The 20,176-nt window shown below is 35.9% G+C and overlaps 1 protein-coding gene across 2 annotated transcripts in view; it reads left to right on the forward strand.

The window, feature by feature from the left end:
• The first annotated feature begins 6,192 nt into the window (after positions 1–6,192).
• The window catches only part of KIFAP3 (kinesin associated protein 3), a 157,374-nt gene continuing 143,390 nt past the window's right edge, over positions 6,193–20,176 (forward strand). Inside the window, exon 1 of one of the 2 annotated variants that reach the window (XM_060133468.1) lies at positions 6,193–6,427. In XM_060133468.1, coding sequence (XP_059989451.1) covers positions 6,396–6,427 — 32 coding nt within the window. In that variant the 5' untranslated portion in view covers positions 6,193–6,395. The remainder of the gene's footprint in view (positions 6,428–20,176) is intronic. The other variant, XM_060133476.1, reaches the window with a different exon arrangement.

Consider the following 20,176-nt stretch of genomic DNA (forward strand, 5'->3'; position numbering starts at 1 on the left):
TAATTAAGGCCACCTATGAAAGCCCACTGCTAACATCATACCTAACAGTGGAAAATGGAAGGCTTTTACTCTAAGATCATGAACAAGACAAGGATGTCCACTCTTGCCACTTTTATTTAATACAGTACTGGAAGTACTAATCAGATCATTTAGGCAAGAAAAATAAAAGGCATCTAAATAGGAAAGGAAGAAGTAAAATTATTTCTGTTTGCAGATGACATGATTGTATATTTTTAAAGCCCTAAAGATTCTACAAAAATCTGTTAGAATAAGTGATTCAATAAAAAGTTTCAAGAAACAAAATCAACATACAAAAATCCGTTGTATTTCTGTATTCTAACAGTAAACTATCTAAAAAGGAAATTCAGAAAACAATCCCATTCACAATATTATAAAAAAATCATTGAGAAATAAACTTCATTGAGGTAAAAACCATATACAATGAAAACTATAAAACATTGATAAATGAGAATAAAGAAGACAAAAACCAATGGAAAGACAACCCATGTTCATGGATTAGAAGATTTAATATTGTCAAATTTTCCACACTACCCAAAGTTATTTAAAGATTCAATCTAATCCTATAGAAATTCCAATGGCATTTTATTTTACAGAAGTAGGAAAAACAATCCTATAATTTATATGGAACCAAATGGTCCTCAAATAGCCAAAACCATCTTGAGAAAGAATAGCATACCTGGAGGCATCTTACTTCCTGACACATAGACAAATGGGACAGAAGAGACAGCCCAGAAATAAACAGATATTCTTTATTAGAGTGAGGAAGTCACCTTCTACTCTTAGTTTTCTAATAGGTTTTTAAATCATGAATTCTGTCAAATTCATTTTCTGCCTCTATTGACATGATCATACGGTTATTCACATTTATATTTGCAATGTGGTAAATTACTGGATTTTCCTATGTTAAACTAACCTTGCATTCTGAGTTAAACCCCATTTGGTCACAATGTTGTATTTTTTTTTTATATATTGCTGATTTAATTTACTAGTATTTTTTTAAAGATTGTTACATATAAGCTCACTAAAGATATTTGTCTGAATATGATGGCAGGAAAATGCTGACCCTTTTATATGAGTTGGTAAATATTCCTTCATTCTTTATTTTCTGCATGAGTATGTAAATTGAACTTATTTCTTAGAACTAATCAGTAAAGCTGTGCTTGGAATATTCTTTGTGTGAAAAACTGTAATTAGGTCTTTGATTTCTTTTAAAAATACAGAGTTTTAACATTTTCTATTTCTTGTTTCAGTTTTAATGATATGTATCTTTCAGATCTAGTATCTGTTGCTATCTCTCTGATCAGGTTGGTCAGGCTAGTGAAAACATAAATAAAAAATGAACAAAATATTTGAACAAAGACTTCACCCAAAATGATATACAAATGGTAAATAAGGACATGAAATATGCTTATACCATTAATCATCACAGAAATACAATTTAAATCAAATGAGCTATCTCTACACACCTGTTAGAATGACTTGATTAAACAAACAAATTAAAAACTTGATAATACCAAGTGCTGGTGAGGATATGTATCAGCTGAAGTCATACATTGTTGGTGGGAATGCAAAATAGCACAACCACTTTGGAAAACAGTTTTGCAGTTTCACAGAGTTATTCACACATTTGCTATATAACTGAACAATTCTACTCTTAGGTGTTCGCTTTCAGGAGAAAAGAAAACTTTAGTTGACACAAAAACCTGTATGTAAATATTTAGAGGGGCTTTATTCACAGTTCCCAAATACTAGAAACAACCTAAATGTGGTAAATGAATAAACTGTGATACATTCATACAATGGAACACTAGCTGACAGTAAAAAAGGAATAAATTAATGAAACACAATATGGATGGCCCCCAAATGCTAAGAGAAAGAAACCAGACTCGAAAGGCTATATCAAATATGCTTACATTTAGATGACATTCTGGAAAAAGGGAAATGATAGGAACAGAAAACATCAGTATTTATCAGAGCCTGATGTTGGGGGAACAGGATGACTCCAAAGGAACAGAGAGGAATTTGGGGGATGACAGAATTGCTCAATATTTTGATTGTGTAATGGTTACATGACTCGTGTACTTGTCAAAATGCATAACTGCACACCAAGAAGAATGCATCTTATTGTATGCAAATTATACCACAATTTAAAAAACACTGTATGTAATCTTCAATTTACTTTCATTCAATATAATGTTTCTAATACTCATTCATGTTGTCTGTATAGTTCTAGTTCATTAACTTTCTCTGCTGCATAATATTGTATTGTGTGAATATTTCAAACATATTTATCCATTCTCCTGCAAAAATATTTTGGAGTTGTTTTTCAGATTTTCTTTTTCTATTATGCACAACACTGCTCTGATAGTTCTGGAACAAACCTCATTGTGCACATATGCTATAATTTTCTGAGTTATATAACTAGGGGTAGAATTGCAGAAATTTAGAGAATATCCTCGTTCAACTTTACAAGATAATGAAGACATTTTATTCTCAAGTGGTAGTTGCAATGAACACTCACACCTGAAATGTTTACTAAATCATTTCCAGGGTTTCACGTTTTCACCAGAATTTGGTATTGTTAGAATTCTTAAATTTTGCACCGTGGTCAGTGTAAAATTGTATCTTTTTATGGTCTTAATTGAGATCTTCCTGATTACTGTTGAGATGGAACATCTTTTCATGTTTTGTTTTGTTTATCTTGCTAATACTAATTTGTTCTCTTTGTCCATTTTCCCATTGGGTTGTTTGTCTTTTCCTTTTTGATTCATAGTGGATCTTGAAGCAGGCAATTTAATCCTTTGTTAGTTTTCATGTGATACAAATAGGTCACATCATTTTTTAACTTATCTTTTTTACTTTATGGTATCATGGTTAATAATTAGAAGTTATTAATCTTAATGGAGTGAATTTATCAATCTTATTTCTAGTGCTTTCTGTATTTTGTTTTAAAATTTGTCCTTAACTGAATGTCATAAAGATAATTTATATTTGCTTCTGAATGTTTTTAAAGTTTTCTCTTCTACACTTAAGTGTTTATTCAATGTAGAATTAGCTTCTGCACATGGCATGAGGTAGGGATCCAATTTAATTTGTTACACGTGCATAAACAATTGTCTCAAAAACATTTATTGAAAATACATTGTTCCCATAATGATCTGAAAATTCACTTCTGTCATATTTCAAGTTTACACATGTGCATGGGTCTAGTTCTCTTTTTTGTCTCACTTGTGTTCTCTCCCTATATCAATACTATACTTTGTAATTATTATTCTGATATGATATATCTTGATATCCAATTGGGTATGTTCCCCACTCTATGGGCTATCTTCTTTATTTAGTTCTGCACATGAGATCTGTTGACCTGAAACAAAAATAGACTGCCACACATTTCTCCAGCAAAGATGTGTTTATTTGGGTTCAGCAGAGCATTGTAATTTGGGGTCTGCAATTGCAGTGAACCACTTGCAAGTGCCCCATAGGGCAATGCTTTTATAGAGAGGAAAAGGAAGTTGGGAAGGCTATAGTAAATAAAGAGTCCATGACTTTTCACTGACTGAGAACTTGACAGGAAAGGAGTCTTTCTTCTTTCTGTTGGGCTGTGCTATCATCATACGGCATGAGAGCTTCCCATTCTGTTTCCCAACTCTATTTAATTGAGATTTTCATTTATTAATTTTTTACAGATCTGACAGTTCAGTTAGATTCAGGTTAATTTTTGGCAAGAATACTTAATAGGTGATCTTGTGTGCTTCCTATTGCATATACTATCAGGTACTATGACTACTAATGATGCCTAGTTTACTTGTTTAAAATGCTGATAGCCAGATCTCCCCATTGTAAAGTAACATTTTTTCCACTTAGAATTATCAAGTAATCTGTGGGGTAAAACTCTACCACATTTTAAATTATTTTATAATAAATCAATGAGGTGCATTACTTCTTGGGGCTTGCAAAATAGTAACTGTCTATAATTATATTGTTCCAGTACTAGCAGGAATTTTCTGTAAAAAAAAAAAAAGAGCTTTCCCTCATTAAGAGGAGGTAAATTATGGTTTATTTCCAAAAGACTTGGATTAAATGCTTAATTATTTCCTTTAATTACCAAGTTTCAGAGTAAGAATTTGATGCAGTCATTACCTTCAATGAAAGTGAGGTTTTGTTTTCCTGTTTTTCTATGTGTCGTTGAGTATCATTATGGACTCCTGTATTTTTATTATGTGTTAAATCAACCACAGTAATTATTCCTTGTGAGGCAAATTACCTCAAAATTGACTACTGTCTTTTGGACACAATACCATTAGTATTTTCTTACTTTCAAGAATAAAATGCCTAGGCTCATCTTGTACTGTTCCTGCTATAGACTGACAGCTTCTCTAGTTCAGGCCCAGTTTCAGTTTATCTCATTATTGATCTAGTTTTCAGTTCTTCCTTTCTGGCCTCTGGGCATTTCCTCTAGATTTTTGTTGTTGTTATTGTTTCAAGCTCAAGTATGCATTTTTTTCAATTCCAAATATTTATTTAGTGCCAACTATGAGCCAGATGCTGTTCTAAGGATACAGAAGTAAACAAAGCAAAATCTCTGATCTCAAGGAGCTTATATTGCAAGAATGCTTATTATATAAACTGAATTTTAATAGATATTGTGATCTGGCAATATTAGGTACTGTAGGGGTTTTAAGGTAATGTAGCTATGAGTGATAATTTGTAAAATTTTATATCAGTTTTGAGAATGAATATTTGGGAAAAAAAAAACAACAACAGAAAATAGGAAGTCCAGTTAGGAAAGAATTGCAGTATTCCAAGTCTGAAATGGTTAGGCTAGTAGGTAGAAGGGAGAATGGAGAAGAAAGCTGGATTGCAGGAATATCTTGAAGGAAGAAAAGATAAAATTTTGAAATAGTTTAATAAGAGGGCATGATACAAAGAAAGATGTCAAAGTTATCTTCATACAGTCTTCCCTGGAAGACTGGAAGAATGACTACAACACTGACAGAAATAGTGTAGCCTGTGTGAATGGGTGGGCGATAAAAATCTCTTGGTATGGACTGTGTCTGTATTTAATATTCCATGCAGTGCACTGCATTAACGTACTGCATCTGAAAAAGGCAGTGGAACAATGGTGTAGACACAGTGCAAGGTGACTAAAAATATAGAACTAGAAGCGAGTGACAGGTGAGAAGTGGGAGTAGAAACGCCTCCTTTGTTATCCCTAGAGCCTGGTTTGATGTCTGGCACAAAGCTGGCCCTCAATTAATATTTATTGAATAAATGAACGTAAGTCATTTGCATAGATGAGAAAGCTGAGCCCATGGGAATAGATCTCAGAAAGAGGACATTACTTGCTAAGGTTCAAAAACAGCCCTATGGATTCCACGTATAAGTGGTATCACATCGTATTTGTGTCTTTCTGACTTACTTCACTTCATATAAGAGATTGGCACAATACTGTAAATCAACTATATTTCAATAAAAAAACCAACAAAACAGAAAAACAGCCCTTTGGCCCTATGGTCTGAATTGCCAACAGCTGCCTGTCTTAGAGGAAGTGATTCCAAACGTAGCCCGAGTCAGGGATAGTTTAGGAGTTGTAATTTCAGGAGCTGTGTGTGTGTGTGTGTGTGTGTGTGTGTGTGTGTGCGCGTGCGGGGCAGAGGTGCATTCTAGATTTAGGATACCAAAATGGAAGTGAGAGATTTGCCCCTCGATCAAAGTTGATATTAATTGTATTCATTTCGTAAGGGTCAGCCTATCTGCACAAGTTCCAGCTTCTCAGTGCAATCAGTGCAGTTCCTTTTCCACAATGCCCCAGATACAAACCTTTCTTTACAGGTTACCAGCCGAGGGCCTGACTGCTCTAGAGCATTCTCTAATTAAAAGGTTAACGGATTTCCTTTCCCTCTTTCCAAGCGAAGGACCTGAAATATCAATTCGACTGACCGGGATGACTCTTTCAATTCCCATCCTCAAGGGGGCGGTGACCACGGAGCCACTCCTTAACCACGCGCGCTGAAATCTGCTGCAAATACCTTCACGTTCCGCTCCAGGGTGCGTCAGATTAGTCCCAAACGCCAGCACCGCATACTGAGCCTGCGCGTATTGTCGCCGCGGAGTAGGCGCATGCGCTTTGAGGCGGAGCTCATACAGGCCGCTCTGGGCGGGTCTGGGCAGCGCCAGCGTTTTGGGGCCTAGGAGCCGTGGGAGGAGCCGGCGGCTTCACCCTGGTAACCAGAGCGCTGTAGCTGCCCCGCCTTGCAGGCCTCAGGACTGTCATCGCCTTTGGGTGTGGGGTACTTTGGCCAGCGTCCCCGGAAATAGCCCCGCCGGCCTCTCTCAGACACCCCCATCCTCCCCACGCCGCCGTCGCCGCCGCCATGCAGGGGGAGGACGCCAGATACCTCAAAAGGTGACGACCCCCCAAGGCTCGGTCCTACCCTCCTTGCCCGGACCCTGAGGTTATTCTTAAAAGGTTCTTGGGTTGGCCGTGAGATGTCACTGGGCAAAGCTTACAAGAGGGGTGGGAGACAGGGGAGAAATCACGGAAAGGGAGGGGGGAAAGGTGAATTAAAAAGAGGAAGGGGCCCTTAGGGGGTGCGGGTTTCTCCAGCCTCTTACCTGACTCAGCGGGGCCCTGACAGCATTGCAGATGGTTTCCTTGCTACATTACATTGTTCAGGGTAGAGGAACGAAGGGCGGAGTAAACTGCGTCTTCCTATTTTTCCCCGATACTCCGACTCTCCATTTTCCTTTAATAGATAAATCCTGTGGGAGCCTGGAACTGAAGTCTTCTGGCGCCTCTGTACTATGTCTCCAATTTGGGGTTCACTGCCATAGGGTTTTGAAATGAAGGGGAAAGAAGTGGTGGCTTTTAATTAATGGGAGACTGGATTGAGATGTTGCTTTCCAGTTTATTTATGCTTTCCTCATCCATTTCACTGCCATGTATACAGTATAATTTTTGTAGGAGGTTCGTAATTATCAAGAGGTTTGTTCAGGAGCTTGACATGAAACAGGCCATCATTTCTTTAGTTTAAAAATATATGTAGTATCAATTACTCCTTAAAGAAAAATGTAATCTGTTGGGATTAGTTATTTGACTCAGGTCAAAGATAAGATCATCCCTCAAAAAAGAATAACTCTCGCTGGACCAAGAGTTAGCAGTGATCCAGTACAAAAAAATATTTTAATTAGGAGTCTCCATTTTTAGCTAAGTCCCTGTTACTGATTGTGCAAATACCCTAGAAAGTCACATGTATTCTTTTGGACTCAGTTTCCTTATCTAAAAATCGGGCAAGTATTACTTTATGATAGGTATGAGGACCAAATATGAAAATGTTTTAAAAAGATAAAACATGCATGTAAGGTGGTGGCATCATTTCAATTCATAGTATACTTTTACTGAACGTATTTATCCCAGCTTGGCAGGGCCCTGATCATCACAGAAAGATCTAACCTTTAAATAGACTCTTAAAAGGGATTGAAATTATTGTAAAATCAATCAAGCAACCAACTGTATTCACTGTCCTTTTAGGCCTGAAGCATATATTGCCTGCCTGTCCCATTTTATAGAAATATATCTGAAACTGTTACATAACCAGAGCTTATCAGTAAAAATTTCAAAAAAGAATATGTAATCATAACAAGTATATAGTCAGCATTTATTTCCTCACTGCATTTTACTTACATTGGTCATTTAAAATATCTTGATTGAAAATTTGGTGAAAGAAGAAAACAAGAAATTCTTTCTCCTTCAACTTTAAAATCAAGGTTTTCTAGAGCAAAGAGTCACTATTACATCATTAGCTTATTTTCATGTAATGTAGTTGTGCCAGAAAATAGTTTTTCTTAGGACTCTGGTATCCTGTGGTCCCTTAGGCATCCTGTGACTTGTAATTCGCAACCTATTGCTTACTTTTAAAGCTAAATTATGTGGAGTTCAACAAAAAAATAAGACAAGTCACTATAATGTTTGAAGTAAGATAAGGTCAGAATCTGGAAAGGCTGAAATATACACTTCTCAATTTTGTCTAATTTTGACAATATAAATAGTTTGCATTGCCTGCTTTCAGTTTAGAAATGTGCATCCAACATATAATCATATAGGCCCGATGGCTTATGATATGACAGAACATTCCATTTTAATGATTGATTCTTTGATAGTAATTACATATATTCATTCCTTTTGCAATATTTTTACTTTTATTATTTTGTTTTTAACAAGAGAGCAGTATGTTTTCAATCTAATTGATTCATTCTAATTTTAATTATTTAATTTCAGTGGTTTCATTGTAGCTATCACTGAGGAATCTCTAGTCTCTATATGTTTACATGTGTAATAGATTATACAATCAAAAATGAGGTTTCATTTTTTGTTCTGCTACCCATTAGTGTTCTGATTCAATAGTGCTTAATACATACTTACCAAATACTTAGACCATGCCTAGCATTGTTCTGATCACTGAGGAAATGATTAAATAGACACAGTTCATATCCTCAGTCAGATATGCACACAAATAAATACAGTTAATCTAGTGGGTTTTGTTTTTTGCCTCTTAAAACTCTCTGATGGCTTTCCATTGCTCTTAGAGTTACAGCACCAACCTTTTCAGCTTCATCCCTCTCTGCTCCCCTTCTGCCCCCAACAATTCCATACTTCAGGCTTACAGAAATAACTTCTTTTAGATCCCTATGTGTTTCAGTGTTAGACTCCAAGTGCCCTTCCCATTGCCTGGTATTTGCCTTGTTCTTTATCCAGCTAACTCTTCATCTTACCTGTTTTAGCTTAAATGTCACTTTTTCTAGAAGGTATTTCCTGAGCTGCCCTTTCCCACCCCACAATCTGCCATCCAGGTCAGATATACCTGCTAGCTTCCATGATAGCTAATACCTTGTCTTTTCTCATTCTTACTATTTTATTGTTATTGTTTGTCTTTCCTGCTGGTCTATAAGCTTCAGAAGGGTAAGAATTTTTGCATCAGTATTCATAAAGGATATTCATAAATTATATTCAAAAATATATTCTGTTTTTATGGCGTCTTTGTCTTTCTTTGGTATCAGGGTAATGGTGGCCTCACAGAATGAATTAAGAAGTGTTCCCTCTTTTTCTAGTTTTTGGAGGAGTTTGAGAAGGATTGGTGTTAATTTGGTACAATTCACCAGTGAAACTATCTGGTTTTGGACTTCGTTGGGAAGTTTTGATCACTTATTCAACCTCTTATTTTGGGGGAATTCAGAATTTCTATTTCTTTTGAGTCAGTTTTGGTAGTTTGTGAATTTCTAGCAGTTTGTCCATTTCATCTAGGTTATCTACTTTGTTGGCTTACAGTTGTTCATAGTATTTTTTTTTCTATGAGGTCAGAGATAATAGTAATAATGTCCCACTTTAATTTCCAATTCTAGTAATTTGAGTCTTCTCTCTTTTTTTCTTAGTTTAACTAAAGGTTTGTCAATTTTGTTGAACTTTTCAAAGAACCAACTTTTAATTTTTTGATTTCCTCTATTGCTTTTCTATTCTCTATTTCTTTTATCTCTGTCTTTATTATTTCCTCCCTTCTACTAGCTTGTTGTTTAGTTTGCTCTTTTTCTAGTTCCTCAAGGTGGAAAACTAGGTCATTGAGTTGAAATCTTTTCTTTAATTGAGATATAATTGGCATATACCATTATAATAGTTTCAGTTGTACAACATAATGATCCAGTATTTGTATATATTGCCAAATGATTACCATAGTAAGTCTAGTTAACATCTGTCACTATACAGTAACTTTTTTATTGTGATGAGACTTTTAAGATTTACTCACTTAGCAGTTTTTCCTATATACAATGTAGTATTATTAACCATAGTCACCATGCTGTGCATAACAGCCCCAGGACTCATTTATTTTATAGCTGGAAGTTTATACCTTTTTACCAGCTTCACCTACTTCATCCACTTCAACCACTTCCCACCTTTGGCAACCACCAATTTGTTATCTGTATTTGTGAGTTCAGGTTTTGTTTGTTTTGCTTTATTTTTAGATAAAAATAAATAGTGAGATCATATGGCATTTGTTTTTCTATCTCTGACTTATTTTACTTAGCACATTGCCCTAAGCTCTATTCATGTTGCAAATGACAAAATTTTCTTCTTTTTTATGGCTGAATAATATTCCAGTGTGTGTGTGTGGGGTGGGGGTGGGTGTATACACAGATATACGTATATTTTATCCATTCATCCATTGATTGACACTTAGGGTGCTTCCATGTCTTAACTGTTGTAAATAATGCTGCAGTGAACATGGAGGTACATATATCTTTTGGAGTTAGTGTTTTCATTTCTTTTGGATAAATACCCAGAACAGAATTGCTGGATCATATGGAAGTTCAATTTTCAATTTTTTGAGAAACCTCCACACTGTTTTCCATAGTGGCTGAACCAATATAAATTCCTACCAACAGTTCACAGGCTTCTCTTTTCTTCACATCCTCTCCAGCACTTGTTATTTCTTGACTTTCTGATAATAACCATTCTAACAGGTGTGAGGTGATATTGCAATTTTGATTTTATATTTCTGATGATTAGTGATGTTGAACACCTTTTTATGTAATGTACCTGTTGCCCATCTATATATATTCTTTGGAAAAATGTCTGTTCAGATCCTCTGCCCATTTTTTGCTTAGATTGGTTTTTTGCTATTGAGTTGTATGAGCTCCTTATATATATATATATATAGGATATTAATCCCTTATCAGATATATGATTTGCAAATATTTTCTCCCGTTTGGTAGGTTGCCTTTTAATTTTGTTGATGGTTTTCTTTGCTCTGTAGAAGCTTTTTGGTTTGATGTAGTACCAGTCATTTATTTTTGCTTTTGTTGCCTTAGTTTTTGGTGTCAGATCCAAAAAATGATCACCAAGACCAAAGGCAAGGAGCTTACTGCCTATGTTTTCTTCTAGGAATTTTATGGTTTCAGGTCTTACATTTAAGGCTTTAATCCATTTTGAGTTGATTTGTGTGTATGGTATAAGATAGCGGTACAGTTTTGTTCTTTTGCATATGGCCATCTAGTTTTCTCAACACTATTTATTGAAAGGACTGTCTTTTCCCAGGTGTATATTCTTGGCTCCTCTGTCATAAATTAATTGGCCATGTATGTGTGGGTTTATTTCTGGGCTCTCTATTTTTTCTATTGATCTGTGTGTCTGTTTTTATGCCAATATCATACTGTTTTGATTACTGTAGCTTTGTAATATAGATTAAAATCAGGATGCATGATGCTGCCAACTTTGTTCTTCTTTCTCAAGATTGTTTTGGCTATTCAGGCTCTTTTGTGGTTCTGTACAAATTTTAGGATTTTTTGTTCTATTTCTGTGAAAAATGCCATTGAGAATTTGATAGGAATTGCATTGAATCTTTAGATTGCTTTGGATAGTATGGACATTTTAACAATTTTAATTCTTCCAGTTCATAAGCATGGAATATCTTTCCATTTATTTGAGTCTTTTTCAGTTTATTCCATTATTGTCTTATGGTTTTCAATATACAGGTCTTTCATATCCTTGGTTAAATTTATTTCTTAGGTATTTTATTCTTTTTGATGCATTTGTAAATGAGATTGTTTTCTTAATTTCTCTTTCTGGTAGTTCATATTAGTGTAAGGAAATGCAACTAACTTATATACATTGATTTTGTATCCTGCAACTTTACTGAATTTGTTTATTCTAACAGTTTTTTGGTGGAGTCTTTAGAATTTTCTTTATATAATATCATGTCATGTGCAAATAGTGATGGCTTTATTTATTCCTTTTTGATTTGGATACTTTTCATTTCTTTTTCTTGCCTAATTACTTTGGCTACCACTTCCAATACTGCGTTGAATAGAAGTAGCAAGACTTGGCATCCTTGCCTTGTTGTTGATCTTTCAGGAAAAGCTTTCAATATTTCACCCATAAGTATAATGTTAGCTGTGGGCCTGTCATATACCGTCTATATTGTGTTGAGTTTCGTCCCTCAATACCTACTTTGTTGAGAGTTTTTATAATAAATGTATGTTGAATTTTGTCAAATGCTTTTCCCACATTTATTGAGATGGTATTATATGACTTTTATCCTTCATTTTGTTTGTGGTGTATCACATTGATTGATTTGTGTTTGTTGAACCATATTCATATCTCTGGAATAAATTCCACTTGATAATGGTGTATGATTGTTGTTTTAAAGTATTGTTGAATTCAGTTTTGTAGCATTTTGTTGAGGATTTTTGCATCTGTATTCATCAGGTTTTTTTTTTTTTTTGGTGTCTTTGGTTTTGATATAACAGTAATGCTGGCCTCATTAAATGAGTTTGGGAGTGTCCTTTCCTCGTCAGTTTTTGAGAAGAGTTTGAAAAGGATTGGTGTTAATTCTTCCAATGTTTGATAGAATTCACCCATGAAGCCATCTGGTCCTGGGCTTTTTTGGGGAGGTTTTTGACTACTGTTTTAATCTCCTTATTAGGAATCAGTCTGTTCTGATTTTCTATTTCTTCATGATTCAGTCTTGAGAGGTTGTATGTTTCTAGGAATTTATCCATTTCTTCTATGTTGTCTAATTTGTTGGAGTATAATTTTTAATAGTAGTTTCTTGAGATCTTTTATATTTCTGTGGTAACAATTGTAATGTCTCTTTTATTTCTGATTTTATTTATGGGCATACCTCGTTTTATTGCCTTTTGCTTTATTGCACTTTGCAGATATTGCATTCTTTATAAGTTAATGTTTGTGGCACCCCTGAGCCAAGCAAGTCTATCGGTGCCATTTTTCCAACAGCATTTGTTCACTTCTTGTCTCTGTCACATTTGGTAATTCTCCCAATATTTCAAATTTTTTCATTATTACTATATTTGTTATGGTGATTTGTGATCAGTTATCACTTATGTTACTATTGCAAAAGATTATATCTTGCTGAAGGCGCAGCTGCTTAGCATTTTTTAGAAATAAATATCTTTAAAAATAAGGTATGTACATTGATTTTTAAACATAATGCTATTGCACACTTAGTATATCACAGTATAGTGTAAACATAACATTTATGTGCACTGGGAAACCAAAAAATTCACATGACTTGCTTTATAATGATACTCACCTTATTGCAGTGATCTGGAACTGAACCTGCAATATCTGCAAGGTATGCCTGTGTTTGAGTCCTCTCTTTTTTTCTTGGTTAGCCTAGCTAAAGGTTTGTCAATTTTATTTACCTTTCCAGAGAACCACCCCTTAGTTTCATTGATCTTTCCTGTTGTCTTTATAGTATCTATTTCATTTATTTCCCTTCTAATCTTTGTTTTTTCCTACCTTTTACTAAATCTGGGCTTTGTTTGTTATTTTTTCTCCAATTGCTTAAGATGTAAAGTTAGATTGTTTATTTAAGATCATTTTTTTGTTTCTTGATGTAGACATTTATCTCTATGAACTTCCCTCTTAGAACTGCTTTTCTGTATCCTTTAAGTTTTGGTTGTGTTGTATTTCCACCTTTACTTGTTTAAAGGTATTGATTTCTTCTTTGACACATTGGTTGTTCAGTAATATGTGCTGAAACTTTGTGTGAATTTTCCAGTTTCTTCTTGTAATTAATTCTTAGTCTCATACTATTGTGGTTGGCAAAGATACTTGATATGATTGCAGTCTTCTTAAAAATATTAAAACTTGTTTTGTGGCCTAACATATGATCTATCCTTGAGACTGTTTTATTTTTTATTTTATTTTTTTTTTATTTATTTATTTTTTTAAAAGGCCTCAGTGAGTTCTGAACCATTGATGCTTCTCTACTCCTGGTTTGGCACAGGCTTGGGGTTGGCTTTGGATAGCTTTTCCTTCTGGTTACTAAAAGATATTAACAGGTACAATGAGGTTCTTTCCCCTAACTTCAATTAGCATCACTCTTTTTTTTTTTTTTTAACATCTTTATTGGAGTATAATTGCTTTACAATTGTATGTTAGTTTCAGCTTCACAACAAAATGAATCAGTTATGTATATACATATATTCCCATATCTCTTCCCGCTTGCGTCTCCCTCCCTCCCACCCTCCCTATCCCACCCCTCCAGGCGGTCACAAAGCACCGAGCTGATCTCCCTGTGCTATGCGGCTGCTTCCCACTAGCTAACTACCTTACTTTTGGTAGTGTATATATGTCCATGCCTCTTTATCGCTTTGTCACCGTTTACCCTTCCCCCTCCCCATAGCCTCAAGTCCATTCTCTAGTAAGTCTGTCTTTATTCCTGTTTCACCCCTAGGTTTTTCATGACATTTTTTTTTAAATTCCATATATATGTGTTAGCGTACGGTATTTGTCTCTCTCTTTCTGACTCACTTCACTCTGTATGACAGACTCTAGGTCTATCCACCTCATTACAAATAGCTCAATTTCGTCTCTTTTTATGGCTGAGTAATATTCCATTGTATATATGTGCCACATCTTCTTTATCCATTCATCCGATGATGGACACTTAGGTTGTTTCCATCTCTGGGCTATTGTAAATAGAGCTGCAATGAACATTTTGGTACATGACTCTTTGAATTATGGTTTTCTCAGGGTATATGCCCAGTAGTGGGATTGCTGGGTCATATGGTAGTTCTATTTGTAGCTTTTTAAGGAACCTCCATACTGTTCTCCACAGTGGCTGTATCAATTTACATTCCCACCAACAGTGTAAGAGGGTTCCCTTTTCTCCACACCCTGAGACTGTTTTATGAGCACTTGAGAAGAATGTGTATTCTGTTCCTTTGGGTGGAATGTTCTGTTTATGTTTTTTAAGTTCATTTGGTCTAATGTGTCATTTAAGGCCAATGTTTCCTTATTAAATTTCTGTCTAGGTAATCTATTCATTGATGAAAGTGAGGTATTAAAGTCTCTTCCTACTATTGTATTGCTGTATATTTCTCCCTTTAGGTCTTTTAATATTTTCTTTATATATTTAAGTGCTCCTATTTTGGGCATATAAATATTTACAAATGTTTTATTTTCTTATTGGATTGACCCCTTTATTATCATATAGTACCCTTCTTTGTCTCTTATTACAGTCTTTATCTTAAAGTCTATTTTACCCAACGTAAATATAGCTACCCCAGCTTTCTTTTGATTTCCATTTTTATGGAATACGTTTTTCCATTCCTTCATTCAATCTGAGTGTGTACTTGCATTTGAAGTGAGTCTCTTGTAGGCAGCATATAGATGGGTCATTTTTTAAAACCATTTATCCACTCTGTATCTTTTGATTGGAGAATTTAGTCTATTTACATTCAAAGTAATGATTGATAGGTAGATACTTATTGTCATTTTGTTCATTGTTTTCTGACTGTTTTGTAATTCCTCTGTTCCTCCTTCTCTTGCTCTCTTAATTTGTGATTTGTAGATTTTCTCTAGTGTCATTAGATTTCTTTATCTTTTGTGTATCTACTATAGGTTTTTGCTTTGTGGTTACCATGAGGCTTACGTAAAAACATTTATAACAGTCTATTTCAAGTTGTTAACACCCTAAGATTGAACACATTCTAAAGCTCTACATTTTTACTCTCCCCTCATTTTACGTTTTTGATGTCACCATTTACATTTTTTTTTTCCATTTACATTTTTTTAATCTTGTGTGTCTTTAACAAATGTTTGTAGGTATAGTTATTTTTACTACTTTATCTCTTAACTTTCATGCTAGCTTTATAAGTGATCAACCTACCACCTTTACAACATTTTAGATTATTCTGAGTTTTATAACATATTTACCTTTACCAGTGAGATTTATATTTTCATAAATCTTTCAGGAAAACTATCTCTCCTTCAATTCACTAGGAGAACTTGGCTGTGTAGACTAAAAACTGGTTGGCAGGGCTTCCCTGGTGGCACAGTGGTTGAGAGTCCATCTGCCGATGCAGGGGACACGGGTTCGTGCCCCGGTCTGGGAAGATCCCACATGCCGCGGAGTGGCTGGGCCCGTGAGCCATGGCCGCTGAGCCTGAGCGTCCAGAGCCTGTGCTCCGCAACGGGAGAGGCCCACGTACCGCAAAAAAAAAAAAAAAAAAAATAGTTGGCAGTTTTTTTCTCTCAGCACTTTGAATATATTTTGCTACTTCTGGCCTGCAAAATTTCTGCTGAAAATCTGCTGATAGTCTTATGGGGGTTCCCCTTGCACGCAACAAGTTGTTTTTCTCTTACTGTTTTTTTAAGATTCTCTCGTCTTTGATTTTTGACACTTTAATTATAATGTGTCTTATTGTGGCTGTCTTTGGATTCATCTTTTTTTGGAACTCTCTGGACTTCCTGGATCTGGATGTCTGTTTCTTTCTTCAGGTTAATGGAGCTTTCAGCCATTATTTCTTAAAATAAGTTTTCTGCCCCTTTCTCTTCTCCTTCTAGGACCCCTCTATTGCAAATGTTGGTCTGCTTGATGTTAGCTTATAAATCCCTTAAGCTGTCTTCACCCCTTTTTTGTTCTTTTTACTTCTCTGGGTGTGTTCCGTTGTCTTGTCTTTGAGTTCACTGATCCTTTCCTCTTCCTCATCGAGTCTAATGTTGAAGCCCTTTGTTGTATCTTTAAGTTCAATTATTGTGTTCTTCAACTCTGTGACTTCCTTTCGGTACTTTAATATTTTCTATCTCTGTTGAAATTCTCACTTTGTTCATCCATTCTTCCCCTGAACTTAGCAAGCATCTTTACGATCATTACTTTTAACTCTTTATCGTATACATCATTTATCTCTGTTTCATTATGGTCTTTTTCTGAGGTTTTATCTTGTTCTTTCTTGAAACACATTCCTCTGTTTCTTCATTTTCCTTGACTCTGTGTTGGTTTCTATGCATTAGATAAAACAGCCACCCCTCCCATTCTGGAAGGAGTGGTCTTGTTTAGGAGATGAACCTTTTTATTCAACCATGCCTAGCTCTTGGTTGTCTTTCAGACCTTAGTCATTGTCCAAGTAGCCTACTTTATTTTTAGTGCTCCCTCTGAGCTGAGTCCTGGGGTAATCACCAGTTAATAACTGTTTTTTTTCTTTCACTAATGTCTCTTTGAACTCATGCATATAAGCCCCAGTGGCCACCAGAACCAGCCACAAAAACTGGGGCACCAGATAAGTGTACAAGCTCTCCTCCAGGATATACTAGTGCTCTGGAGTGGGACAGAGGGAGAGTGCTCTCCCAGGTCTCTGGAGAGGATGACAGTCAGCCTTTAGATATGTTTAATTAGAAGCCGGCTGCTAAGTCCACAGCTATGAAGATAAGCTAACAGATCTCTTTCATAGAAAGATTGGTTGCCTCAGTCTGTTGCCTCTCTGCTGTGCCCTGGGAGTGGTAGCCAGTTAAGAACTCCCTTTCTCTGTTATGGTCCTGTGGGACCTGGGAACGTAAGCCCTGAGGGCCACCAGAGTCAGGTGATCTAGAGGTGTCCCCTGGGCAGCAGCTGCAATAATCAGGGCACCAGAAGACAGCAGTACAAGCTCTTTTCTGGGAGATACTGGTGATCTGGAGAGCATAGAGATGGAACCTGACAGCCTCCATCCTGTGTATTTCAGTAGACTCATATGCTAAATTAGATGCTGGCCCCTTAGGCTGACCCTTTAAGATAAACAAATAATCCTTTTTAACAGAAAGTCTAGGTGCTTTTTAGTCAGTTGCCTCTGCACTAGGCTTTAGGGTGGGTGAGCTTGCATGTGCAAGCCCTTTAAGAACTGTTGCACTGTTTTGATATAGCCACTGGGGTCTCATGGAAGTTAGATGTTTTGGGGGCTTGTCTCTCAGGTGTAGGTCTTGAAAGTTGGGTTGCAGATGTAGGGTTCAAATCCTTCATTCCTCAAGTAGCAGCTCAGGTGTGAGTTTTTGCCCAGTTGTGGGTCTCCACACCAGACGTGGGGTTTATGGCAAGATTTTGTCTCAGTCTCTCTTACTTGCTTCAATGTGGGTTTTCTTGTTTGCTCAATTTGTGGGCATTGCTCAGCTAGTTTGGGTTTTTTGTTTTTCTTTTTTTTAGTTGCGGCGTGTGGACTCCCCCTGCATTGGGAGCCCCCTGCATTGGGAGCATGGAGTCTTAACCACTGGACCACCAGGGAAGTCCCAAGGTGGGGGCGGGGGGGCATTCAGAGGAAATTGTTTCATAGATGGTATAGACTCAGTGCATCTATGGGAGGAGGTAAGTTCAGAAACCTCCTACATCACAGTCTTGAACACAAACCTGTAATAAACCCTTTTGACAGCAATAATTTTTTAAAAAACATGTTTAATGAAAAATAAAGGGATAAATTTTGTTTCTCTAGGAAATTGATGATGAATATGGAGCACAGTGTTAGTCAGCATCTGTTATCTGTTGTAGGGATCATAATGATATCATCGACCACATGAAGTCTAGAAACATCAGGATGTACTTTAGAAGTTAGTAGTTAAGAATACTCTGCCTGAAGGTGACAATTATCACATGTAGATAAAGAAAGGTATATCTTATATCAGTCTGTGAAGGATGACTTCATATTGAGATTAAAAAAGCAAAACGTTTTCTAAATCAATTTAGCACATTTTTGGTTCCAGTTTTCTTGTGCAGGTTAAAAAAAAAAAAAAGGTGAAGTAGACCTGTTATTAAGAAGGCTCCATTAGTACAAGAAATTTGCAGACAGTTAAAAGATATAAGTTTAATATCAGTGTCATAAGATGCTACAAATAGTCAATCAGTTAATTCTAATAATGGGCTAAATTATTTCTCACCTGATTCATGGATTCCAAATAAAGCATTTGAAGTTCATTGTCGCAGTTGTTAAATATCTGACATCATTATGAATGCCATGTTAAATTCAGTTTAGAAGTATATTTACAATAGGCAGGAGATGGAAACAACCTAAGTGTCCATCATCGGATGAATGGATAAAGAAGATGTGGCACATATATACAATGGAATATTACTCAGCCATAAAAAGAAATGAAATTGAGCTATTTGTAATGAGGTGGATGGACCTAGAGTCTGTCGTACACAGTGAAGTAAGTCAGAAAGAGAAAGACAAATACCGTATGCTAACACATATATATGGAATTTAAGAAAAAAAATGTCATGAAGAACCTAGGGGAAAGACAGGAATAAAGACACAGACCTACTAGAGAATGGACTTGAGGATATGGGGAGGGGGAAGGGTAAGCTGTGACAAAGTGAGAGAGTGGCATGGACATATATACACTACCAAACGTAAAATAGATAGCTAGTGGGAAGCAGCTGCATAGCACAGGGAGATCAGCTCGGTGCTTTGTGACCACCTAGAGGGGTGGGATAGGGAGTGTGGGAGGGAGGGAGGCTCAAGAGGAAAGAGATATGGGGTTATATGTATATGTATAACTGATTCACTTTGTTATAAAGCAGAAACTAACACACCATTGTAAAGCAATTATACTCCAATAAAGATGTAAAAAAAAAAAAGAAGTATAGCATTTAAGATAAAATTGTTCATTTTGTGGTGATAATACAAGTATAAATTTTGCTGAGGCACATTGCTATGATAAAAGCAATTTTTCATACTAAATCAGCTATCAATAGCAGATGTGTACTTGTCACAGGTTGCATGTAGACATAATTCATAATTGTGTCCAAAAAGCTGGAATATTTTACCAACCAAAATAGAATTTGAAACCATGTTTGTCAATTTAAAAATATTTATATCATTCATAAATATAGAGTAACTGAATTACAAAATGTTTTGAGCCTTTAGAGAACTACTTTGTAAATCAGCCAATTGTCCTGCAAATGGTTTTGAACGTTTTGTGAGGGAATCTTGTAAATTTCATGCAATGTAAGTTAGAAATAAAGAATCAAGGTGATATATACAGTGGAATATTACTCAGCCATAAAAAGAAACGAAATTGAGTTATTTGTAGTGAGGTGGATGGACCTAGAGTCTGTCGTACAGAGTGAAGTAAGTCAGAAAGAGAAAAACAAATACCGTATGCTAACGCATATATATGGAATCTAAGAAAAAAAAAAGGTCATGAAGAACCTAGGGTTAAGACGGGAATAAAGACACAGACCTACTAGAGAATGGACTTGAGGATATGGGGAGGGGGAAGGGTAAGCTGTGACAAAGCGAGAGAGTGGCATGGACGTATATACACTACCAAACGTAAAATAGCTAGCTAGTGGGAAGCAGCCGTATAGCACAGGGAGATCAGCTCGGTGGTTTG

This window comes from Lagenorhynchus albirostris, chromosome 2, assembly GCF_949774975.1.
Source record: "Lagenorhynchus albirostris chromosome 2, mLagAlb1.1, whole genome shotgun sequence".
Taxonomy (NCBI): domain Eukaryota; kingdom Metazoa; phylum Chordata; class Mammalia; order Artiodactyla; family Delphinidae; genus Lagenorhynchus; species Lagenorhynchus albirostris.